The 22463-nt window shown below is 39.0% G+C and overlaps 2 protein-coding genes and 1 non-coding gene across 3 annotated transcripts; all 3 read left to right on the top strand.

The window, feature by feature from the left end:
- The first annotated feature begins 1413 nt into the window (after positions 1-1413).
- LOC131326327 (uncharacterized) lies at positions 1414-12134 on the top strand. Its single transcript, XM_058359074.1, has 5 exons — positions 1414-1927; positions 3600-3688; positions 3856-5847; positions 10659-10845; positions 11363-12134. Exons 1-5 carry the CDS (start codon positions 1879-1881, stop codon positions 11974-11976), a joined length of 2931 nt encoding a protein of 976 aa, XP_058215057.1. The 5' UTR covers positions 1414-1878; the 3' UTR covers positions 11977-12134.
- Positions 12135-13690: 1556 nt separating this feature from the next.
- TRNAY-GUA (transfer RNA tyrosine (anticodon GUA)) lies at positions 13691-13784 on the top strand. Its single transcript has 2 exons — positions 13691-13727; positions 13749-13784. It is a non-coding gene; the product is annotated as a tRNA-Tyr (tRNA).
- A 2320-nt stretch (positions 13785-16104) lies between these two features.
- Positions 16105-21819, top strand: LOC131325741 (UDP-glucuronic acid decarboxylase 1). The gene is made up of 7 exons (XM_058358163.1): positions 16105-16950; positions 17347-17493; positions 17590-17669; positions 19450-19533; positions 19707-19781; positions 21083-21175; positions 21282-21819. The coding sequence occupies exons 1-7, from the start codon at positions 16311-16313 to the stop codon at positions 21489-21491; spliced, it is 1329 nt and encodes a 442-aa protein (XP_058214146.1). The 5' UTR covers positions 16105-16310; the 3' UTR covers positions 21492-21819.
- The last annotated feature ends 644 nt before the right edge of the window (positions 21820-22463 follow it).

The following is a 22463-nucleotide window of genomic DNA, read 5'->3' as shown; positions in this document are numbered from 1 at the left end:
AAGTATAAATATATATTTGTTGTTGGCTCGTTAAGACTCGTAAACAAGCTCGAGATCGATCATCGAGTCAATCTTCGACTGGCTCGGCTTGTGCTTAGCTCGTTAAGTTTTTACTACGTTTGAGCTCGAGCTCGAGCTCATCAAAAATTTAAGAAATAAACAAACTTGAACAGGGCACAACTCGACTTGGTTTGATTCATTTACAGCCCCTAGTACCCTTCCTTTAACTGGTTCATTAGTCTCTTATATAAATGAAGCTTTACATGAGGTAAGGAGAGTAACAGATTACGGTTCACAATAATAATGGTTTTTCTCGCATTCCCCAGAAGGAAACTTTACATGTCCTCATATCTGTCCAAATGGAAATCACTTTGTTCGGTTCGGGTTTTGAGGGAGATTTTTGGGGGTAATAAATAGAGAGAGATAAATCGAGAAAATTTATTGGAGACCATGCGTAGAGAGAACAGTTGGATTTTGAGACCTAAAACGAATACATTAATCAGTAGCAAAACAAATGCATAACTACTAAAGAGAGAGGAATTTTAAAAAACCAGCTACTGCGAAGAGATTTTTTTTTTTTTTTTTTGAATAATTGACTGCAAAAATTCATTAACATGTTTCCTTTTTCTAAGCACATAAATTCAAGAACACGCTCGGATTATTAATCAACTTATAAGAAAAAAAATGATTAACAATCAGAGGCCAACAAAAGAATGAAAATCCTTGCTTAATCAAATTACTCAAAACATTTTTTCAAATATTCATGTAAAAAATTAGCTCCGTCGGTAAATCAAGCGTAGAATCCATTAAGCATTTATCAATATCTGACGTAGCTGACTTTTTTACAAAAAAGCTTAAAAAAATGTTTTAAAAAAACCAGCTGTGCTATTTGCACATATATTTTTACACAAATCTTGCACATACACTTTTATGGAGCCCACCTTGGATCCCACCAATATGATTTGAACCGCTGATTTGCCTTGCTATTTCCGAAAAATCCCTTACTGATATCCTATCGAGTTAATTTTTTACAGATACTCCTAAAAAATTATTTTAAAAATAATGAACGGTTCGAATCACATTGGTGAAACCAGAGATGAGCCCCCTAAAAATATATGTGCAAAATTTGTGTAAAAATGTGCGTATATGTTCTTAGATTTATTATAAAAAAACTGAGCGGCTCAATTTATTTGCATGATACCCCTAAGCGGGTCCCCCATAGGAGACGGTGTACGCTTTGATGGTGTACGGTGTACCCATAGCAGGGCTCCTCACAAAATATGCCAAAATCATGTATTCCACTGCCACCACTACGTGACAAAATCTAAACCTGACACGTGGCGCCTTAAGCAAAATGGACTATACACTGCCCCCTGCGATGGTCCAAGGTGCCCTGTGCCAGTAGAAGGCACTATCGATTTCCATTTTGAATGTTCAAAAAACCGGAAAAAAAAAAAACCCCTCCCTCTCTCTCTCTCTCTCTCTCTCCCCCCCCCCCCCCCCCCCCTCTCTCTCTCTCTCTCTCCGATCGGGGGCCGTCATTAATGTCACTCTACTCTCTCTCTCTCTCTCTCTCTCTCTCTCTCTCTCTCTTCGTGGATTTCCTCCCTCTCTCAAGACTCTCACAGTGTACCTGCATTTCCTGCGTCCGAATTAATTTCACTTGACTTATTTTGGAGCTCTAAAGATTTTGAAGATCTGTGGTCGGATTCTGTTTCAGCGGACAGTTCCTCGTTTGAATTCAGCTGAAATCTAGGGCTTCATCCTCTCCCCATCCACAATTCAAGCCTCTCTCGTTGCTCTTTCTCTACCTCTTTGGAAATTCCTTCTCTCTCTTTTTTTCCATAGCTGTTCCTGCTTTCTGTTGCTCCAGTCCAGATGGAGAGAGTTCGGCCGAAGAAATCGCACGTTCCTATACCCTCCGAAGGTCTCTCTCTCTCTCTCTCTCTCCATATATATATATATATATATGTATATAATGTCAGGAATGGATCTTCTCCGGTAATTGTCGTCCCGGACAGTTGCTGGACTTGTCTCACAAGTGCGGGTCTCACGATTGTGAGAAACTATTCAACTGTCCAGAACAGTTACTCGAGAGAATCTCATCCGTGTATGTCATGAATGTATGGTCTGTTTGGGGCTTGATAAGCTCTGTTTGGTTGCTGACAAATTGAGGAAAAGAAAAGAGAAGGAAATGACTTTTTTTTGCACAATTTATTTACGAACTTTTGTTTTTCTAACGAGAAGTGAAAAAGTTTCACCTCAATTAGGGGAATTGATCGCTCCTTTTAGAGGTTCTTAAGAATTCTGGATTTAGTGATTAACTGAACGAATCTTCTGGTTTTTTACTCTTTGTGATCTCGTAACATGAATGGAGACTTTGTATCAGTTCTGTTTTGGTTTAGGTCATGGATGAGGTTGAGGTCTGATTTTGCTGGTGCTTTTGGTAAAGTAAGCTTTGTTTCTAGTGTAATTGAGTAGGGACTTTTCCATAGTGGTACCAGAATGATGTTGTTTGTTCTTTATCAATCCCTAGGATTATCATGAGAAATAATTGCAGTTTCTAGTGCTCTAGAAGTTCTTTTTATACACCTGATGTAGGCCACATTTAATTTCCGGAATTATTTATTTATTTGTGGGGTTGGACCTTGGATACCACGGGATAAAAGGGAATGAGTGTTATCATAGTATGGTATGGTGGATAACCAGATTGTTTGGATACGAAAACAATGAGCGGTATAAGAGCATGAGGGTCAAGCTTTTCTGGTTGAGGTCTACATACACTAGACCGTGTACGTGTTATAAGAGCCAGGATACCAAGGGTGTGTGTCCCTCACCTGCATGCTGAGGTGTTGCTGAGCGAGCATGTTGTACATGAGGTAGGGACACAATATTATCTTGGAATATATAAGTGGGCATCGGGCTAGTACACTCTACATTACTTTCATACCCCTGAGTTCTGGGACTTTGCTTCACATTTACCCTGGGGTTGATTTTATTCTTCTTGGTTAGAGAGGGATTAAGAATGTGATAATGGTGGGGAGATTGTTTTCGACATGAAGAGGAAGATAAGCAGAGAAAGAAGAGTAACAGATCCTATGGGAGAGAGGGGGATTATTTATCTTCGCATTCAATTTCCCATGTAGGGGCAAGTCCTTATTTCCTGATTGTGTATGTTGCGCCAAATGATGAACAAGCTGCATGTTAGGAGATGCATGGACCGCACGTGTTTTTACTCTGAATCCTAATCCATCCCCTCGATCCTGCTATCAAATATGCTCTTCATACTTCCCTGCTGTCAAATATCCTGCATCCTACGTTGTATAAATGTTTTCCCATATGTTATTCTTTTGCAGAAAATTTGGGTTGTTCTTAATTTCCTTCTGCACTTGAATTTTGAATCTTTGAGTTACTGGAATGGAGCTGGTTAATCTATTAAAAACTCCTATGAAATTGTTCTCACTAGTCTTTTCCATCCATTGTTTCATGTCCTTGGTTTTTGGTGATTTGGAACTCTGTTTACTCAATAATGCAGTCATACCTATCATCTTGGAATCGTCATACTGTGATGTTGTTTTCTAATCTGTATTCGCTTCCAGGAAACACGCAGATTCCTAGACAAAGAAAACTCTCAAAGTTGGCATCAGACTCTAGTTCTTACAGCAGCGGTACCATAGAGGAAGATTTGGTGCGCTGATTACTTATTTGTACTTTCTTTGGTCTTTATGATTTGGAGTTGTTATTTTAACATTCACTTTTAAATAGCCATTGAGAACAGAATATCACGGCTATGTAATTAGTGATTTATTCATTTGTTTATAACGATATTTGATTTCAAATACCTTCCCCATGTAGGTCACCTATGAGTTAGGGAGGAGCTCTAGCAGTCGAGTTACTGGAACACCAATAAAGAAGTTATTAGCAGAAGAAATGTCAAAAGAAACTGAATCCAAGAGACGTTCACCAAGTGTCATTGCCAGATTGATGGGTCTTGACGGGCTGCCAACTCAGCAGCCTCCTCATCGACAACACAAGGGGTTCGCTGAAACTCATCAAAAGAGGACTACGTTTGTAGCATCTCAACAAGATTATGAACACCGATCAAGTAGGAAAAACTCAATGGAGCAGGACAAATTTAAGGATGTGTACGAGGTTCCAGAAACACCAAAAGCGGAGAGAAGTGGTTACCCAGCAAGAAGGATTGTAAACTCGAAGTTTTCTGAGGCAGAGATGGCATTTGTTCGACAGAAGTTGGTGGATGTGAAATGTCTTTCCACAGATGAGAAGCTTCGTAATTCAAAAGGGATTTGTGACCCCCTTGACCGGCTGGACAGAAATAAGGACCTGTTGATGAAATTTCTTAAGCAGCCAGATTCCTTATTTGCCAAACATCTTATTGACCTGCAAGTTGATGCTCCCAACATGCAATGTAGTCGTATAGCAATTATAAAGCCGTCAAATTCACATAAACATGAAAGTAGTACCATTGTTTGGAAGTCGGACAACAGTACTTTAGGACTTGATGCTCTACCATATCAAAAACATCACGAGGTGTCATGCCGGAAACATCATGATGGTACCCATTATAGTCATCATGGTGTTCAAGAAACTCTGCAGTCATCAAGAATTCAATTTGATGAGAAGAATGAGAGTGACATCCTCCCAATAAGGATTGTTGTTCTGAAGCCGAATCTTGAGAAGGTGCAGAATGCTACTAAATCAACTTCATCACCTTGTTCTTCACATGGTAATTTGTCAGAATGCATGAAGAACATGGAATATGAAAAGAAGATCATTGGTAAGAGAAACTTATCTAATGATGTGGGTATGTTCAGGCCTAAATCTAGAGAATCCAGAGAAAGAGCAAAGGAGATTTCTAGGAGAATGAGAGAGAGTTATAGTGGGGAGCTGATAGATTTGTCCTCTAAAGTCAAGGGATACTCTGGGGATGAGAGCTCATATTGTGCGTCTGGAAGTGATTCTGGAAGTGAATCGGAGGTGACAGTGCAAACTTTCAGAAAGTCATTTCACTGGAGTAACCGGCAGAAGCCTTCACCATCGCACTCAATTGAGTCATCTCTAAGTAAGGAGGCGAAGAAGAGGCTCTCAGAGAGGTGGAAGATGTCCAGGAGGTATCAAGATGTTGGAGTAGTTGGCAAGGGTGGCACGCTAGGTGAAATGCTTGCTATTCCTGATTTGGATATGTGGCCAGAGAATTTAGATAGAATGACGTGTTTGGATGGGTCCAGTGACAGATTTGGTAGCACTGACAGAGTCGAAGAGTGGGATAGTCCTTTGGGTATTAGTAGTGGGGATGGTTGGAAGAAGGAATGCAAAAAAATTCCATCCAGCTCAAGATCTGTTCCTGCTCTATCTGTTCGCTCTGTTGGTCCTAAATCAAGCACACGTTGTGCAGCTCTTGATCAGGAGCGATATTTGAGGTCAGGAGAAGCCAGGAAACAGAGTAGAAATAAGGTAATAGATGGAAATTCCAGTGCAAAAAATGTTTCTTCAACCAGAAACCAAAGATATGGCAAGAAGTCGCACTCCTCCCGACACAACTCTAGTGATAGTGTTGACTCTTTGGAGGAGATGCAGTTTAACCAATCTCAGATGGAAACTAACCTGGGAAAGAAGGATCCATCTGAACAAAAGCCGCTGGTTACTGAGATGCCAGCTGATAATGTGACTGGTAGATGTTCGATTTCTAAAGCTGAGGCGGATGCTGGACATAAGGATATGACCATGTCATCTGAATCTCCTGATGAGTTGTCCCCAAAGCCTTCAGCTTGTTCATTAGAATATAACCATCCTGCAACTCCTGGTCCCGATGACTCTGAAGCACAGGTTTGATCAACTTGACTAAAACTCTTCTAAATACTTGTTGAGCCACCATAGGTATTTGTTTCATGAGGCAACGTGATTTTATTTCCCTGATGTTTCGATCCTTTACATTCTTTTGTAGTATCATCACGTCATGTACCTATGTGGGGGTGCATTGCTTGTGGTATTTCATGTCTTTCTTGCTGGATTGTTTAATTTGTGTATGTCTTTATATCATGCAGGGATATTACTGATCGTAATGAATTACTGCATTGTAGGTGAATTTTGATATGATATATCCTGCAATAGGTTTGAAACATCACATGTTCTTCAATTCTTTGGATTTACTTTCATTAATAGAGAAACCTTGTCATTTGCCTTGGACTGAGGTCAGTACAACTACACTGTTAGATTGAGTGTTCCCTAATTCAGCAAATTCGAGGATTTAAACTAGGAACTGATATTTCTCTATGCCAAATTGATGAGACTATTGACTATTCAGCTTTCCTTGAATCTTGTTTCTCTCCCGTCAGATGCAAGCGTTTGGTAGATATCCACGACTTATGATTCAAACAGCAATTTTGGTAAAACGCGGAAAGCAGTCTTCTGGTAGTCTCAACTTATAAGCTCTGTTACCTTCGTACTGGGCCTTCTTTCACTTAGTTTGGGTAACTTCCATGGGTGGTTCGACAACCCATGCGCATGATTGAGTCTATCATCTCAGTTTTTAGGAGGAAACTATCTGTGCTATGCCTGATGAGTACAAACCAGAATATTTTGCGCTCCTATGCCATGGAATTGGTTTGTGTTTGCAGCCATGGACGATAGATCTTTCTGTAGTTTGTTTGGAAATTTAAGATATCAGGACAAGAATAAGTTGAATTTCTTCTGGACCTTGATCTTGGCATGATTTCAAGTTGAGCCTACTGGAGAGTTTCATTTTACCTCGATGTGCTGAGCTTGGCCTTCGTTTCTAGCTCAATTTGATTTGTACACCTCAATAATGAACAAATTGAAGCTCGAACACTGCATAAGTAGACATTGAACGCCTCCCATATTTTATTTCCTATCCACAATATATGGATCAATCTTTAGTTCCTCAAATTAGCTATTGTCATTCCAAATTCCAACTCAGAGAAATTGATAATGACTATTTCTGTACAAGGAAAGAATGTCAGGTTAACGATTTTTAATAGGGCTAGGACCAAATGGTATGAGATATGTGTCCCATATTTCTATTTGGTAATCACCTTGGAAGCATGTGCATGAAATGGTATATGACACCTTAACACAATTAGCTTAGAATGTGAAAGAAATTTGTTGAGAAGTCTAAATATTTTGTAGTGTCCCTGTATCATTGGGGCGAGAATTAAAAGAATCCACATATTAGACACCTCCTTTTTCTGGTTGCAAATATTACACATTATGGTACGCATGACCCTACCAAGGGTACAAAACGTAGATCAAGACCACACTTTTCCTCGCTTGTTTTCCTATGTCTACTTGTAAGCCTCCATTTGCCTTCACATAGGTAAATGGACGTAGCAAACTTTATAAGTTTGTAAATCCCCAAGAATTTCATTTGCATCTCTGCTGTTCTTTATGGGTATGAAGGTTTGCACAGGATCAATGGAAATGGAATTTTGGATTCACATTTGATTTCAGAATTCCGTTCGTTCTTCTAGCTCTAGCGTTTCTAGGTTCCCTCGAATCTGAAGAGGAAGACCTTATTTCAATAGTAAAGTGATTGCTATTTACCTACTCAATTTGGAACCAGTTTCCCAAACTAAGCAGTTCCTTTAGCGGCAAGAATTTACAAGCCCTATTGATGCTGCGTTCTTTCATTTGCTAAAGGTATATTCTCTTCTTCACCTTGTTTTCTCCACTTACCAAAGCTCACCCTTGATAAAGGAAAAAAGGTGAAGAAGTGAATATACCCTTAATAAAAGAAACAACCAAATTATTGATGAAAAACTCAAAGATGAACTAGTTTGCTAATCGTTCAAACACTTGATTAGTAAATGAGTAGGGGCTTGAGCTTGATATCATGCTCAATAATTCGATGAGCTTAATATCATGCTCAACAATGAGCTAAGATTGATTTGAGGCGAGCTTCATTGGGTTAGGATTGGCTCAACTTTTACTTAAACTACTAAATTCATCATTTTATTTATCTGACCAACCATTTTGACTTTTTCCTTAACTAGTTATTAGTGCAGTTCAACAATGTTAACTTGTTTGTCGATGCCAGCTGGCACTTAATGCGATGCTAAAAGCATAACTATAAATTATTACTCACTTGTTTCCTCAATGTTGGTTCCTTTTGGGGATTCCAACTTTTTAAAAGGACAAGTAATGATTACAAATTTACAATCACGTCAAACCTCGAGGTACTATTTTCCCAAATTGCCTCTTATTATAACTCATTTAAGCTTCAATCATAGGTATTTGTCAGGTAATAGTGCAAACTTACTAATTTTAGGTTTTTGACTTTTGAGGGACTAACATTATGGAACATCCCAAAATGGAATGGCGGATCAACACTTGGGAACACTTCGGAATGGAGGGAGGGTAACAAATGAGTTGCCTAAAGCATCCTTTTTTGTATGACATGAGATGGATCATGGAATGTCCAATGGATAACACCCAAAAGTTTTATCAAGACTGGGCGGAGTCAAGAAACCAACATATATCACTCAAGTTGATAAATGACGTCGTTTAAGTAACGCGATCATTTTTGTCAGTGCTTTAGAAGATCCAAATCGGCCAATAAAGTCATTTAAATGTTACGGTAGTTTATATGTGGAAAGGGCAATCAAATTGACTCCACCCCTTGGGCACCAACAATGCTTATAATAAAGTCAAGCCAACTCGAGCTGAGCTTGAGATTTATTTTACCTCAATGACCTGAGCTTGAGCTCAGTTTTTTTTATCAGTTTGTTTCAAGCCGATCTTGAACACCTCAATTTTCATCAAAGTGGAGCTCGAACGTTGCAAAAAAGTAGCTCGGCTTGACTCGTTTGCGACCTACGAAAGGAAATGAGAACGGTATTTGTTTGATGCTTTTAAAGGTTGTACATATAGGTTAGGTTTCTCGCTCATATTCTTAGAACTTAAGGTACATCTAAATAAGAGATTATCGTATGGAAGCCCATATTTGTCACCGGTTCCACTCATGTAGTACGTTTTCCCTATATAAAACATTTATTACACTAGGTTGCATTCCCTCCAAATAGAACATTATGAAATCGTCCAATTTCAAGAATTTAGATGTTTTCCAAAAGATAAGCTTATATTGACAATCTCTTTTCCGGAATTACGAACGGTCTTTGCTTGACATCTTATCCATTCGAACCAACTGAGTTGATAGTTATGATGAAACATTCCCTACCATGTTACATGCTAAACCCATTTTGGTATCAAATTGAAACTGCATGTGAATGCCATTCTGAAAAGTACCACGTAACCTTATCTTGTACCCATCCGAATAGGCTGAGACATTTCAGGCGTGCAGGTTGGTACGGTGATGCCATCCATATTTTCTTCCTTGGCCTCTTTTGTGTATCTCTTACGTTGCTGGGAATTGGGTGCCACATATTTATACTTGCAATGTTGGAAAGCACATGATCACTCTTAAATATACCGGACCCTTCCTATATATACTTGCAATATTGCAAGATACCAGAACTGACTGCTTAAATATTGTCAATATTTTTGGGTTTTCTTTGCCTAGTTACTAGAAGTCTAGAACACAAGTAGTTTTTCCTTGTTTTACTAGAACTCTTTTCTTTGTATACTTTTGTTTGAGCTTTATAAGATTGAGTACTTATCTAAAAAAAAAAACCCTCTTTTCTTCTTTTATAGGCAGGTGGTTTTGAAACAATTTTTGTGTCGTGGTATTCCTACCATCATGACTGTTTTCCTCGTCTATTTGTTATTTCCAGGGTATTGATGGACTAAACAATCACATTGCTAGACTGCACAAATCAATACCGATTTATGTCATTACTCATGCTGTCATGCATAGCACGCATTACCACCGTGCATGAGGCTGCGGGCTGCCTAATCATAGATTTGTTTGTATTGCAATGTACTTCGATGTTTCCGTAGTTTGATATGTTTGGATGTTGAACTATGTCACAAGATCACATAAGTGGACTCAGTACATAATACAGAAGGTTGACAAACCGATTCGTCCTTTTGTCACAAAGATTTTGAGCCTTAGGCACAATGGTAGTCATATGTGTTTGAAAGTATTAAGTGTCAGTCTTTACATTCACTGGCAACTATAGCTCTTATTTTACTATCTTTTACAAAGCATAGCTACATTTCAACAAGACTTTACTTTTCCCTGGCTATTTTTATTTTCCTATGATACGTTTGCAATGTGGACATCCTTCAGTTTCAGGCGTTAAGAATGAGTATACATAACAAGCTTTTAACGGCACACATCTAGGCAGCCGGGGTCTTCACAGTTTTCCGGGCTTTGGGTCGGAACAACTGCATCATCATGATTCCCTCTTAATTTATGACCAGGATCTCTTTGCTCTATGTTTTATCTGCTCAATATTAGTTTCTTTTTGGTAGATTGAATTTGGCAAGAAACTTATTGACTTTACGCGAATTCTTTGATGATGCTTGTGTGATATCTATATTTTGTGTTGACGTCGGTTATGTATCATCTCAGCCAATACATTCCTTATATGCTTGCAAGATACTTTCCATGAAAGATTGGTTTCATTTTTTTCTCCCTCTCTAATCTCCTATAACTAGATAAATTAGGTTCTTCCCTGTCTATTGATATTGTTATTAGTAATTTTTTTTATATGTTCTAGGTACCTCAAATTGGACCATTTGCTGAAGATTCGGTTCCACTGCAGTGTCCTTTACCTGAACCACAATCTCCAGAGAGCTCAAAGGATGCCGATCATCAGAGCCCAGTTTCAGTTTTGGAAGCCCCATTTACAGAAGACATATCGTCTGGTTCCGAATGCTTTGAGAGAGTCAGTGCTGACCTTCAAGGTAACTAGAAGCATTTTATTGACTTTTTGTCGTGTGTGATGTCCATACTCGAGGGATAATAAGGCCATGGCATTAAAAATCGATGACAAGAAATATATTCATAGTATTGGACATCCTGTAGTCTCAAGCTCAATTTAAATTCTTAATCACCTTTGGTTGGCCTTCAGATAAGATTGTGTTGATTCACTTCCACATGCAGTTGCATGTAAAAGTACCGGTTTAGCCAATAATTGTTACCTCTTCAATCAGGTCTCCACACCTTCGTTTTATTGTCTTTGGAATTATCACATTAACATGTTCTCTTCCTACATGGCCATCTCTTCTATAATTATTCATGAAGAGACAATGTGTTACTAAGCAAAAATGCCCTTACAATTCAAATTTTTTTTATACGTTTTCCTGGCAACTGCTCCACCTCTAGTATGCTTCATGTCCTAATAAGGACTACTTATTTGGTGCTTCCAGTGTAGCTGTTTCTCTAATTTAATTTCTCTTTTATATTGTTTGGTACTTGTAGAGCTTCGAATGCAGCTCAAGCTTCTTAAGATGGAGTCTGGATCGTATGCAGACGTTGAGACATGCATGATTGAAAAAGATGTGTGCCCAGTATTTGCTGCAGTGTCCCAAGAGAACAGAATATGTAATGACGAGAGCTTGGAGTCTTCCTATCTTGTTGATGTGCTTATTTACTCTCAACTTGATGATGTTGACCCTGATACATTCACGTCAAAATGGCACTATGAGGATTGCCCTCTGGGTCCCACTTTATTCGATAACCTCGAGCAGAAGTATAGGGATCAGACAACATGGTCAAGGTCTGACAGGAAGCTGTTGTTTGACCGCATCAGTTCCGGGCTTGTTGAGATCTCAAAGTGGTTTGTGGCCCCACACCCGTGGGTGAAGTTGGCGTTGACGAGGAAGATCGGATCTGTGTGGGGGAAAGGTGGGGTCAAGCGCGAGCTGCATGGGTGGCTAGCTAGTGAAGAGGAGAGAGCTAATGAGCAGGTGACGGAGAGGGTGCTGGATAGGCAGATGGAGTGGATAGATTCCGGGGACAATGTTGAGGAGATAGGTTGGGAAATTGAGAAGAATTTGATAGATGAGCTAATATCGGAGGTTGCGTATGTGTAGAATGTAGGGCATAACTCCATTTTAGGAAAATGGAATGGTAGTTGTAGGAGATGATGAATAAAGGATCACCATGTAGAGGAATGAATGCCTGATGAACACCATACATTGGTACTGCTTCTTTTACTAAAGCATTTTTAATAGAAAATCTGGTTAGAGTATTCACTAGTTTTCCAGAATGGAATTTGACTGGAAATCAATACATGAATTGAGATTCTGGGCTGGGTATGATTTTGGTTTTGTCACTAGACAAAATCCTTGCCGGAACAGGTACAGGTCTGCGCTCCTGATTCGTTTATATCGTTTTTGTATAAGCCTGAGCCCACATTGGTTATATGTTGGGTCACATTGGATTCATGTGGCACGGTCGCGAATCCAATGCGAGGCCCACGCACTAGGTGAGTATACGGTGAATCGTGCAACATTTTTAGATAGCAAAATGATGACATTTGTTTCTGTGAAATGATCGGATTAGGCAGGCTTTGACTCAAGAACAAGATGAAGACCATCTCCAACTCTTTTTTCATTTTTTTTTGAACAGCACTCCAACTCCTATTCATTTATTGTTTACTAAAAAAAACTATTTTACCCATTTGGTGACTCAATTAAACTTTTGAGTAAAAGCACTTCAAAAGTTGCTTTATAGTTTACTAAGTGTATGGACCTCTCAGAAATGTGTGATAGTAAAATAGTTGAGAGTATCACATGGCGGTATTTCGGACTATTGAATAATTATTTTAAACTGAGTTTTACTCAAATCAAGAGTCTTGAAATGTTATTTAAATCAAAGAGGACTATTTTGTACTCCCTCCATTCCATATTAAAAGTCCACAACGAAAAGTCATGTCATTTTTCAAATAAAAAAAATCAACTACTTCTGTATATAATTTTTTAAATTTTTTTTGCACCAAATTAAAGTACTAATTGAGATCTTTAATACGGTGCAAAAAAATTTGAAAAAATTATCTATGAAAGTAGTTGATTTTTTTATTTAAAAAATGGCAAGAGAGAGAGAGAGAGTGAGACTCTTAATACGGAATGGAGGAAGTATTTCTCAATTTCGTAGTTCTGCCATTAATGAAGTTTTTACTCGGTTTTATGATTAGATTAAAACTTGTTCATTATAATTTTCATATCAAACAAAGCTTCTACCTAACTGTTCACTCAAGATTTGTGTAAAAGTACGAATAAGAGTTGGAGATGAGAATACTAGTAATTCTATATATATATATATATATATATATATATATATATATATATATATATATATATATATATATATATATATATCATTCTGAAAACAACTTATTTCAAGCCACCAATGCAAGTAAAACATATAAAATGGAAGCAATTTCTTTCTAGTCAACCATGAAAAGTAGAAAATGATTCTTTTTCATTCATTCACTTTTATCCCTTACATAGAAGAAATTTTTGGATGCTAAGTAGGTACCACGTGGTAATTCCGATCGTCTAAATACGTTTTGGATGGTCCATATTTACTCTTTCTTTCTCCTTTCATCCCACAACTCTCTCTAAAATTCGGATCGCTGACACGTACCACGCGTGTGGTATCCGACCGGCACCCAAAAACTTCTCCTTACATAGCGTGATGAATGCTTTTAAAGGAAATAACAAAATGAGCAATGTTAAATATTTTACTAATTCTTTTTGGTTTTATTTGGAATTATAATTTAATTTGTACGACATATTAAACAAACCGACCTTAGCTCAGTTGGTAGAGCGGAGGACTGTAGTGGGTAAATTCCTAACAGATAATCCTTAGGTCGCTGGTTCGAATCCGGCAGGTCGGATATTTTTTCTTTTTTAACTTTTGGAGTTTTCATCCATTTGCTATTCTTGCAGTTCTTTCCTTCTCTCTCTCTCCTCTTCCCCTCTCTGTTTTTTTTTTTTTGCAGTTTCTTTCTTCCCCCGGTGTTCTCTATGGATGTGCACAACACCATCCCCCGATCTCTTCTTTTTACCGATCTAAACTAAGGGGGTGTTTCCGGTAGTACAAAAATTTATAGAAAAAAATTTGTCGTTGAAAAATTGTTAGGTGTTTCCGGTAATGAATAAGTTGTTGAGAAATGCCAAGTTGTATCCGGTAGTGAATAAATTTTTGATGGGTATGTAAGTGAAATTTTTTTTGAGTTAGTAAAAAAAAATTTGTTAGTGAAAACGATATGGTAAAATGCGTTACGTTTTGGTATTTTTTATTAGTGAACATGGGACCTAATTGCAATTGATTAAAAAAATCTAAAACAATGACAGCCCTAATGCATTCATAGCACACAAAAAATGAGAGGTTAAAATTTGCATTGTGACAAAAAAAAGTTGGGGAACTTGTGAAGGTAATTAATATATATCTCCTTTCTTTTTCTTCAAGAATCGAGTATTTTTTTTTTCTAAAAATCTTACTATATCCGAAAAAAGCGAAAGGGTATGAGATTATGCTTAGGAAAAATGGAGGAAATTATTCTTTCTGCAGCTACCGTCGCAAGCAAAATATGACGCCTTTGTTTAGCCACCAAATAAAGTGGTACCTAATTAAGTGGAAAATGAGTTGATGTATATTTATTCTCTCAATATTGGAGGCTCAAAGATCATTTTCAATTAAATAATCAAAAGAAAAATAGAGACTAAGACCATTTCAATACCCACGTTTAATTGGATGTGATTATTGAATTGGACCATTTGGCGTAAGGATCACAAATAATTAGGTATTTGACTAGGCTCCGTTCCAGAACACCTTCTTAAAAAATAAGTACTTATTTCATATTTTCAAACTCAAAAATAATATAAATGAAAAATAATTTTTTAATTTTTTTTCACCGTATAAAAGATTTCAATGAGATCTATCAAACGAGATTCATATTAATAGGAAAATTATTTACGTAAATACATAATTTTTAAGTTTGAAATTGCCTTCTTAAAAAATAAATACTTATTTCCGTTTCCGGAACGGGACCAAATATTTTGTTCTGGTCAAACAAATGTACATCTGATATGTATAGATTCTCTTATGGTGTAGGACATAGTATCATGGGGGTTTGGTGTTGGTCTATGGGACAAAAAAAAGTTGGGGAACTGTGTTTTACATTATTCACCTTCTACATGTTAATGTAATCATTACTAAATACTTTTTTTCCCAGCAATAATGTTACAACCGCACATAATGAGACCCATACATACTGCACATTTCCGTATGTGGGTCCCCCTTATTGTGAGTGTATATGTGTGGTTATGAACTTATTGTTTTTTCCGGTATTGTGGTTAAGAGTAGATTAGGTTTAACGAAAAAAAAGAAAGAAAAAAAAAAAGATAATGGCGTGGGTTCTGAGAAAAAAAAATGATAAAGTGGTAATTTTACCTGTTTGGTGTGGGTACTTAGAAAAAAAAGGGGTGTTAATAGGATTTCCCACATATCCGGCCCTCAAAAGAATTCGGGACCCGGGGTACTGTAGTTCACCTCCTGCACTACATGTGTAGTGCTGTCAATCTGGCTATCTATCTCGACAATGGACGGTTCGAATTTTCATCCAAACAATGAACGAATATAATTTATAGAAGCTCGAATTATATTGAACCATTAATGTCAAAATCCATGGCCCATGTGTTTCTTATAACGTCCTTACTTCCGCTGCATGATTTCCCAATCCAAGAACAATAAATCTATTCTTCCATCTGTTTTGACAATTGACATTAACTGTCTGTGGCACCGGCTACCCTGCCCCAAAGCGGTATTGGGGCATCATGCTTCGTTTTTTTTAAACACTTTTGGATCTCTTCTTTCGATCTTAACCCTTGGATTCATGCCCCTCTCTCCTAGTAACCCTTGGATCCATCCCCCTCCCTCCTAAAATTATTTTGAAAACACCTAAAAACGTTGAAGTACAGCCTTTAGTTGTGGTAAGTGTGCCTTATTTTGTGGTAAGTATCAGCATAAAGTATGATAAGAAGAGCCAGTGTTCATGGTAAGTATAATGGTTGAAAAAACACAAAATCACCTTACTTTTAGGAGGTGATTTTGATCTAAAGGTCCAGATTAACTTAAAACCTAATCTAGTGGTCTATATTAAATGGAGGCACGATGCCTCAATACCACACTGGAGGATCATAGAAATTTTAACTGTTTGCCCAATTGCCACTCGCTCTCTCTCTTCTGTCTCTTTCTCTCTCTCTCTTCAACTGCTTCTTCCACAAAAACCCAATTCCAGTAACCATCACCGGAAAACATTACCAAACCCATTGCTGAGTCGGCACGATTTCCTCACAACCTTTCAATCCTACACAACCCCAGAAGACTGAAACCCATCTTCAGTCTCAAACCCTAAGCCATGAAACAACTCCACAAGCTGTCCACCACAACCCACAGAAGAGACGAAGAAAACCCCACAAACCTAACCACCCACCAACCCTACTCACCCAAAGCCCAGAAACATCCCTACTCCAGATCCCTCCCTAGATCCCTATCCTACCTCCTCACCGAACAACGTCTCCTCTTCATCATTGTCGGCATCCTCATTGGCTCCACCTTCTTCATCCTCCAACCCACCCTCTCCCGCCTCGCCCCGCCTGATCCCGACCGCCGCCGTCCCTCCTCCTCCTACGTGCCCTCCTCGGTTTCGTACTCGAACCGCGAGTCCGTGTCGATCCCGTATCGGAGTTGGGGCGGCAGCGGGAGGGTGCCGGCCGGGGTGGGGCGGAAGCGGTCGAGGATAGTGGTGACGGGAGGGGCGGGGTTCGTGGGCAGTCACTTGGTTGATAAGTTGTTGAGGAGGGGTGATGATGTGATTGTGATTGATAATTTCTTTACTGGGAGGAAAGAGAATGTGATGCATCATTTTGGGGATCCCAGGTTTGAGCTTGTTAGGCATGATGTGGTTGAACCCATTCTGTTGGAGGTGGATCAGATCTATCACTTGGCCTGCCCTGCTTCTCCTGTTCACTATAAGTACAATCCTGTCAAGACTATCATATCCTTAATGGGTTTTCTGGTTTATTGTCTTTATCTGAATCACAGTTATGATAATTTCCAAGTTTTATGCTTTTTGTTGTATATCTACGTTTAGACTCTGGGTTGATTTGGATTTAAATGGAGGGAGGGGTTTAACATAATTACTTGATGAGAAATTGAATAGCTTAGTTTTGGATTCGATATGTTGAATTTCGTGATCCTTCGTTCCATGTTTAGGATTACAGATTACATAAGGTTTCCAACAAAATACTTCCCTTTTACCACTAAGCCATACCTCTTATGTATTTTGTTGGAATTGGACATAGAATCCCTTCATTTGAAATCCACATCTTTCCAAACCGAGTGTCGATTTTGCTGGGTTTGCAAGGGGTTTGGAATCCTTGACTCAGATTACAAGACGAATGTGATGGGTACGCTTAACATGTTGGGGTTAGCAAAGCGAATTGGGGCAAAGTTTTTGCTCACTAGTACTAGCGAAGTTTATGGGGATCCCCTTGAGCATCCCCAGAAGGAGACATACTGGGGGCATGTGAATCCAATAGGTGAGCTGCTGCTGACCAAATTGTTTTCTATGATTTGTGGGTTTTTGCTCTGCATTCTATGATGATAATAATCACAAAGAACTTGCGAGTGCCTAGGTGTTAGGAGCTGCTATGATGAAGGCAAACGAACTGCTGAAACCTTGACTATGGATTATCATCGAGGGGCAGGAGTTGAGGTAATCTTACCTGATTTACCTGTACGTGATGAATTTGATGTAAGGACGTATCAAAATTCTTTTCGTATATCAAATATTATCAGATGGAAGTAGTAGGAGTATGCTCTAAATGTTTACTTAAGTGCTTGCTCTTTTATAAATCTCGTATTCACCCTTGTTAATAGCTTCATATCATGACAAGGTATTAAGGGTGAGATCATGGAAAGACTCTTGACTCTGCAGTATGCGTAACTTTTATACGTGGTAATGGTGATCTCTGAAGGCTTAGGACATGCTTTATTTGAACTCATGTTGGAGTGTAGTTTGTCATTAAGTCCATACAGCTAATGGCCAATAGCATTTTATAACCTTGTAGTTTAGTCGTGTTCATCGCACAAATATACCATAAACAGAGTACTGGAGTAATTTCTTCATTAGAAAGTTTAGAGACAAAGGGTGTGATCAAGTAGCTAAAGATTAAATACTCAAAGATTGCAGATTAAAGAGAGATGTTGCTTGAAGGGAAGTTATTAATATCTGAAGATAAGGAGGTATACTATGGGAATGATTATGTTTGCTGCTCAGTTTGGCTAGTTTTGTGTTTTTTTTTCATCGAGCAGTAAGACTAGTTAAAAAAAACAATAAGAGAATGTTAATTTTCCAATTGACTAGTGGTGCACTTGAAGTAGAGTTGACTTTTGTTCACCCTTCACTTAAGAGGGTGAACATTACCCTCCTCCCTATTGGTTGAAATGGTGTGGATCTTACCACAAAGTAATTTCATGCTAACCAAAAAAGTGTATTGCATGGGTGGGACCTACTAGAGGTGAGTTGTCCTGGACCCGACACCCGACCTGTTGGGTTGGCAATTTTCTGAACCGACACCGACCTGTGTAACTAGAATAACCGTTCGGGAAACCGATTCTTTTCATCGAACCGAACCGAACCGTGTAACTAGAATAACCGTCTGGGAAACCGATCTTTCATCGTGTCAGGTCGGTCAGGTTGGATCATTAAAGGCAGAAGTGCAGAACAAAATGCAGATCGGAGGAGTAAAGCCAAGAAAATGTAGAAAATTTACCGATTGCAAGGTGGAGTTGTGAACGCCTACGCCAGACGGTGTTTGTCCGTGAGAGAGAGAGAGAGATGGTGGAGTTGGACTGGATCACTGGACAGCTCGCGAGTCACGGCAGAGGCTCACGGTGGCGACATCAGTGGAGGAGCGTGGGGGCGGGCGAGATCAGATCTGGCTTTGACTTTTGGTAAAGTGGGAGACTTTAGCTGTTTAGGGTTATTTTATAGTAATTTATATGTGTATATATATAGAGAGGTCGGGTTGGGTCGGACCCGCCGGGTTACCCAAACACTACCCGCACCCCGAACCGAAAACTGGAATTTCTGCTTATTACAACCCGTAACCAACTGAACCAGTTCTTTGAGCCCCTTCGGGTTAGGTCGGGCCCGCGGGTGGGCGGGTATTTTGCTCAGGCCTAGGACCTACACCATTTTAACTAATAAGAAGGAGGGTAATGTTCACCCTCTCTTAAGGAGGGTGTACAAAATAGCACTCCTTGAAGTACCTTCATTTGTAGGCTGTTGGGTGTCATTGAGGATGACTATAATGGGTGATTGGGGTTCATTTGCCTGATTAAAATTCAAATTGCATGACAAGTTCAGGGATTAGCTATCCTTCTAGATTCATTACATCTATTGTAATTGGTTAGATCTTATCTGGTTCAGTTTCTTCTGAATAGTTAAGAGAAAATGTAGTGAGACTTTATCTTGTTTTTTGTCTACGCAGGTGCGGATTGCACGTATCTTTAACACATATGGGCCCCGAATGTGTTTAGATGATGGCCGTGTTGTAAGCAATTTTGTGGCACAGGTTGGATCTCTTCCCCTATCTTATCAGGGCACAATCACTTGCACACATAGTCAGAGATCCTGACTAATTCTTCATGGTTTTGAGAATGATAATTTGGTAAAATGCAAATTTGGATATTGGTAATAAGTTCATCATTCACAGTGATTTTTAACTCTTGTGTGTGTCTCTTGCAGGCCATCCGTAAGCAACCATTGACCGTGTATGGTGATGGAAAACAAACGAGAAGCTTCCAATATGTAGCTGACTTGGTATGCCATATCCTTGTAACTTCCTCTGCTGCTGCCATTTTTTGGGTTGTTTTTGAATGCCTAATCTATTCATTACATTCTCATAATTTGGGACACGTAGAATAGGTTGATGACTTATTTTACATGTAAAATTTTATGTACTCAGAAGGGCACGAATCGGATTGAAATATTCTATGGAGAACAAGGTTGAACCTTAGTCACATAGTTCTTCAAAATGTCCCATGTTCCCGCTCTCAACCCTCGCATTGCGCTTGCGCTCCCAGTCACTCTGCGAGTAGTACACTTATGACCACAAAAAGTCATGAGGGACAAACATAGTCAGAGGAATGGATCCTCGAGGAGGAGGAAGGAGTGCCTCTAGGAAAGTCAGGAGGCAAGTAGCCAAGCTAACTGAGAGGGCGCACACCCCAAGGCTCAAGGAAAACTAACAAGTAACAACAATGTGCGGACAGAGGCAAAGGCTGACATGAGAGTAAGCTCACCTTCCATCAGCAGGATTGGGTCCGACGAGGATGATTAATGGTTACCCTTTGCCAGAGCCAAGCATTGCCAGATCTCTCTCCCAGCCAAGTTTAAGACGCCAGCATTTACCCTGTACAACGGGATGACCGACTTGCACAACCACCTCCAACAATGTCAGTTATGCCATGATGTTGTACAATACTGATGACTGATGAGTCACTCAGTGGTTAGGCTTTGGCTAAATTTAGACATTCCCGAATTTACTAAGAAGCTTCAGACCAATTATTCTACTTAGGCCGCTTAGTGTAAAATTGCATATACGAATCATACTTGCAACTTTTGAAACATAAGGTTCAAAAAATTTACAAGGGTTCTCCTTCTCCCCTCATAGCCTTCTGTAGAACTTTTACATATTTCCATCGAATTTATATTAGGGAAAATTGATACTCTCCCCATCATGTTTTGTTTGTCCCTCTTAAGGTTTCCAACTTTTCAAGAGGACATGAAGCTAATCCATTGAAATTTATTTAGAGGCATTTTGTCCAGCATTTCCCCTTTATGCCCACTTTCAACTATATGAGTGATGAGTCACAGTTATTTAATAGGGATAGGTTTAGAAACTTACAAACTTGGATCTTTGGCTTTTCAAAGTGGACAATCTTTTTGGGACATCCCACTCAAATTGAAAAGATGGACAAAGGATATGAGACGGAGGGAGTAGTATAGCTAATAAGTTGTTCGAAAAACTTGAATTCTAATCCATCCCTTAGACACAACAGTTTCCGTTTGGAGTCTTTGAATGGTTGGAAGTGCGAATTACAAACTCCTCTTTTTGTCAGGTTGATGGACTGATGGCGTTAATGGAAGGTGAGCATGTTGGGCCGTTTAACTTGGGTAACCCAGGAGAATTCACCATGTTAGAACTCGCTGAGGTTTGTCTTACTCAAACTACAAAAGAATTGTTCATAACATTTTAGGAAATGGGAAGGGTTCCTATTCTTACTGGCATGCTTACATTACTTCCTTCTTCAAATATAGGTGGTGAAAGAAACTATTGATTCCAGTGCAACAATAGAATTCAAACCAAACACTGCTGATGATCCGCATAAAAGGAAACCAGATATTAGCAAAGCAAAGGAGCTTTTAAACTGGGAGCCGAAGGTACCGCTGCGTGAGGGGCTGCCTCTCATGGTAGCTGATTTTCGAAATCGCATTTTGAATGAAGATGAAGGGAAAGGAAACAAATAGAAGTTGCACAAAGCAAAGCCAGTGTGTATAGAGTGAAAAGTAATTTTTTTTTTTTCTTCTTTTTTTAAGTTGTTCAATCTTCTTTTCTACAATCTTCCAGTTGTCATAATTATCCCATTCAGTTTTACATATTACTACTTGGAGTGGTTCACAAATTTGTTGCATATCAAGGTAGACAGATCTATTGTTTATCTGCCTGCTGTTCTTTTGAGGTCAGTTAATTTTGAGCCCCTTTCCGGGCCGCTGCTTTCGCAGTGGTGTAATGGCTGTACTGAATAAACAGTTTCTGATTCGATTTATAATGAAACCTTCACCTATCATTGCTTTATTCGGACCTTGTCTCATGTTTGGTTTCTTTGTTATCCATCTTTCAGCAACTGGGATTTGACTTGATCTTCTTGTTTTGCAAACAATTTGTGATGGGATACTTGTTTTCTTCTGCGATTTAGAATTTTTCGGACCATAAACATGTCGGAATCCCAAAAGCAAAGCAAGCCACGCGTGAGAGAAATAAATGAATTCCAAATATCTCGGGCAAATCCAAAGAAGGTTTGAAAACGTCTGAAAAAACCTGCTACTGTGTAGACAATACGATATGCAGATAAAATCAAAACCAACTTCTCTCTATCTCTCTCTCTGCTTTTCTTCCATGTATCTCGGCCGAAGGCATCTAGCATGGCCACTTTTCCATCTTCTCCGACATGAGAAATCACGTCCAGCACGCTGGAGCAAGTGCACCAGATTAGCAAAATAGGCATATTAGCAAGTATTTCACCTAGTCAAAATCAGAAAACATGTATTCCACCAGCCTCAACAAACGACTCGGTAAAATACATACGCCTACAGTGCCTCGCTGCTTCTGAAGAGGCTACTTTATCAAAAGTTCTCTCTCTCTCTCTCTCTCTCTCTCTCTCTCTCTCTCTCTCTCTCTCTCTCTGTTCTGGTTCTTCACAATTCGCGCTCAATTCCCCC

This window comes from Rhododendron vialii, chromosome 5a (assembly GCF_030253575.1).
Source record: "Rhododendron vialii isolate Sample 1 chromosome 5a, ASM3025357v1".
Lineage (NCBI taxonomy): Eukaryota > Viridiplantae > Streptophyta > Magnoliopsida > Ericales > Ericaceae > Rhododendron > Rhododendron vialii.
This window is presented reverse-complemented; position numbering and strand designations above follow the sequence as displayed.

What these genes read in the sequence shown, in the direction of transcription:
- LOC131325741 (XM_058358163.1), top strand. Translation starts at nt 16,311, where the DNA reads ATGAAACAACTCCACAAGCTGTCCACCACAACCCACAGAAGAGACGAA. An exon ending in GGGGCATGTGAATCCAATAG is followed by an intron (nt 17,494 to 17,589) that starts GTGAGCTGCTGC and finishes GCGAGTGCCTAG; the next exon opens with GTGTTAGGAGCTGCTATGAT. An exon ending in TCCAATATGTAGCTGACTTG is followed by an intron (nt 19,782 to 21,082) that starts GTATGCCATATC and finishes TCTTTTTGTCAG; the next exon opens with GTTGATGGACTGATGGCGTT.
- LOC131326327 (XM_058359074.1), top strand. Translation starts at nt 1,879, where the DNA reads ATGGAGAGAGTTCGGCCGAAGAAATCGCACGTTCCTATACCCTCCGAA. An exon ending in CGTTCCTATACCCTCCGAAG is followed by an intron (nt 1,928 to 3,599) that starts GTCTCTCTCTCT and finishes ATTCGCTTCCAG; the next exon opens with GAAACACGCAGATTCCTAGA. An exon ending in GTACCATAGAGGAAGATTTG is followed by an intron (nt 3,689 to 3,855) that starts GTGCGCTGATTA and finishes TTCCCCATGTAG; the next exon opens with GTCACCTATGAGTTAGGGAG.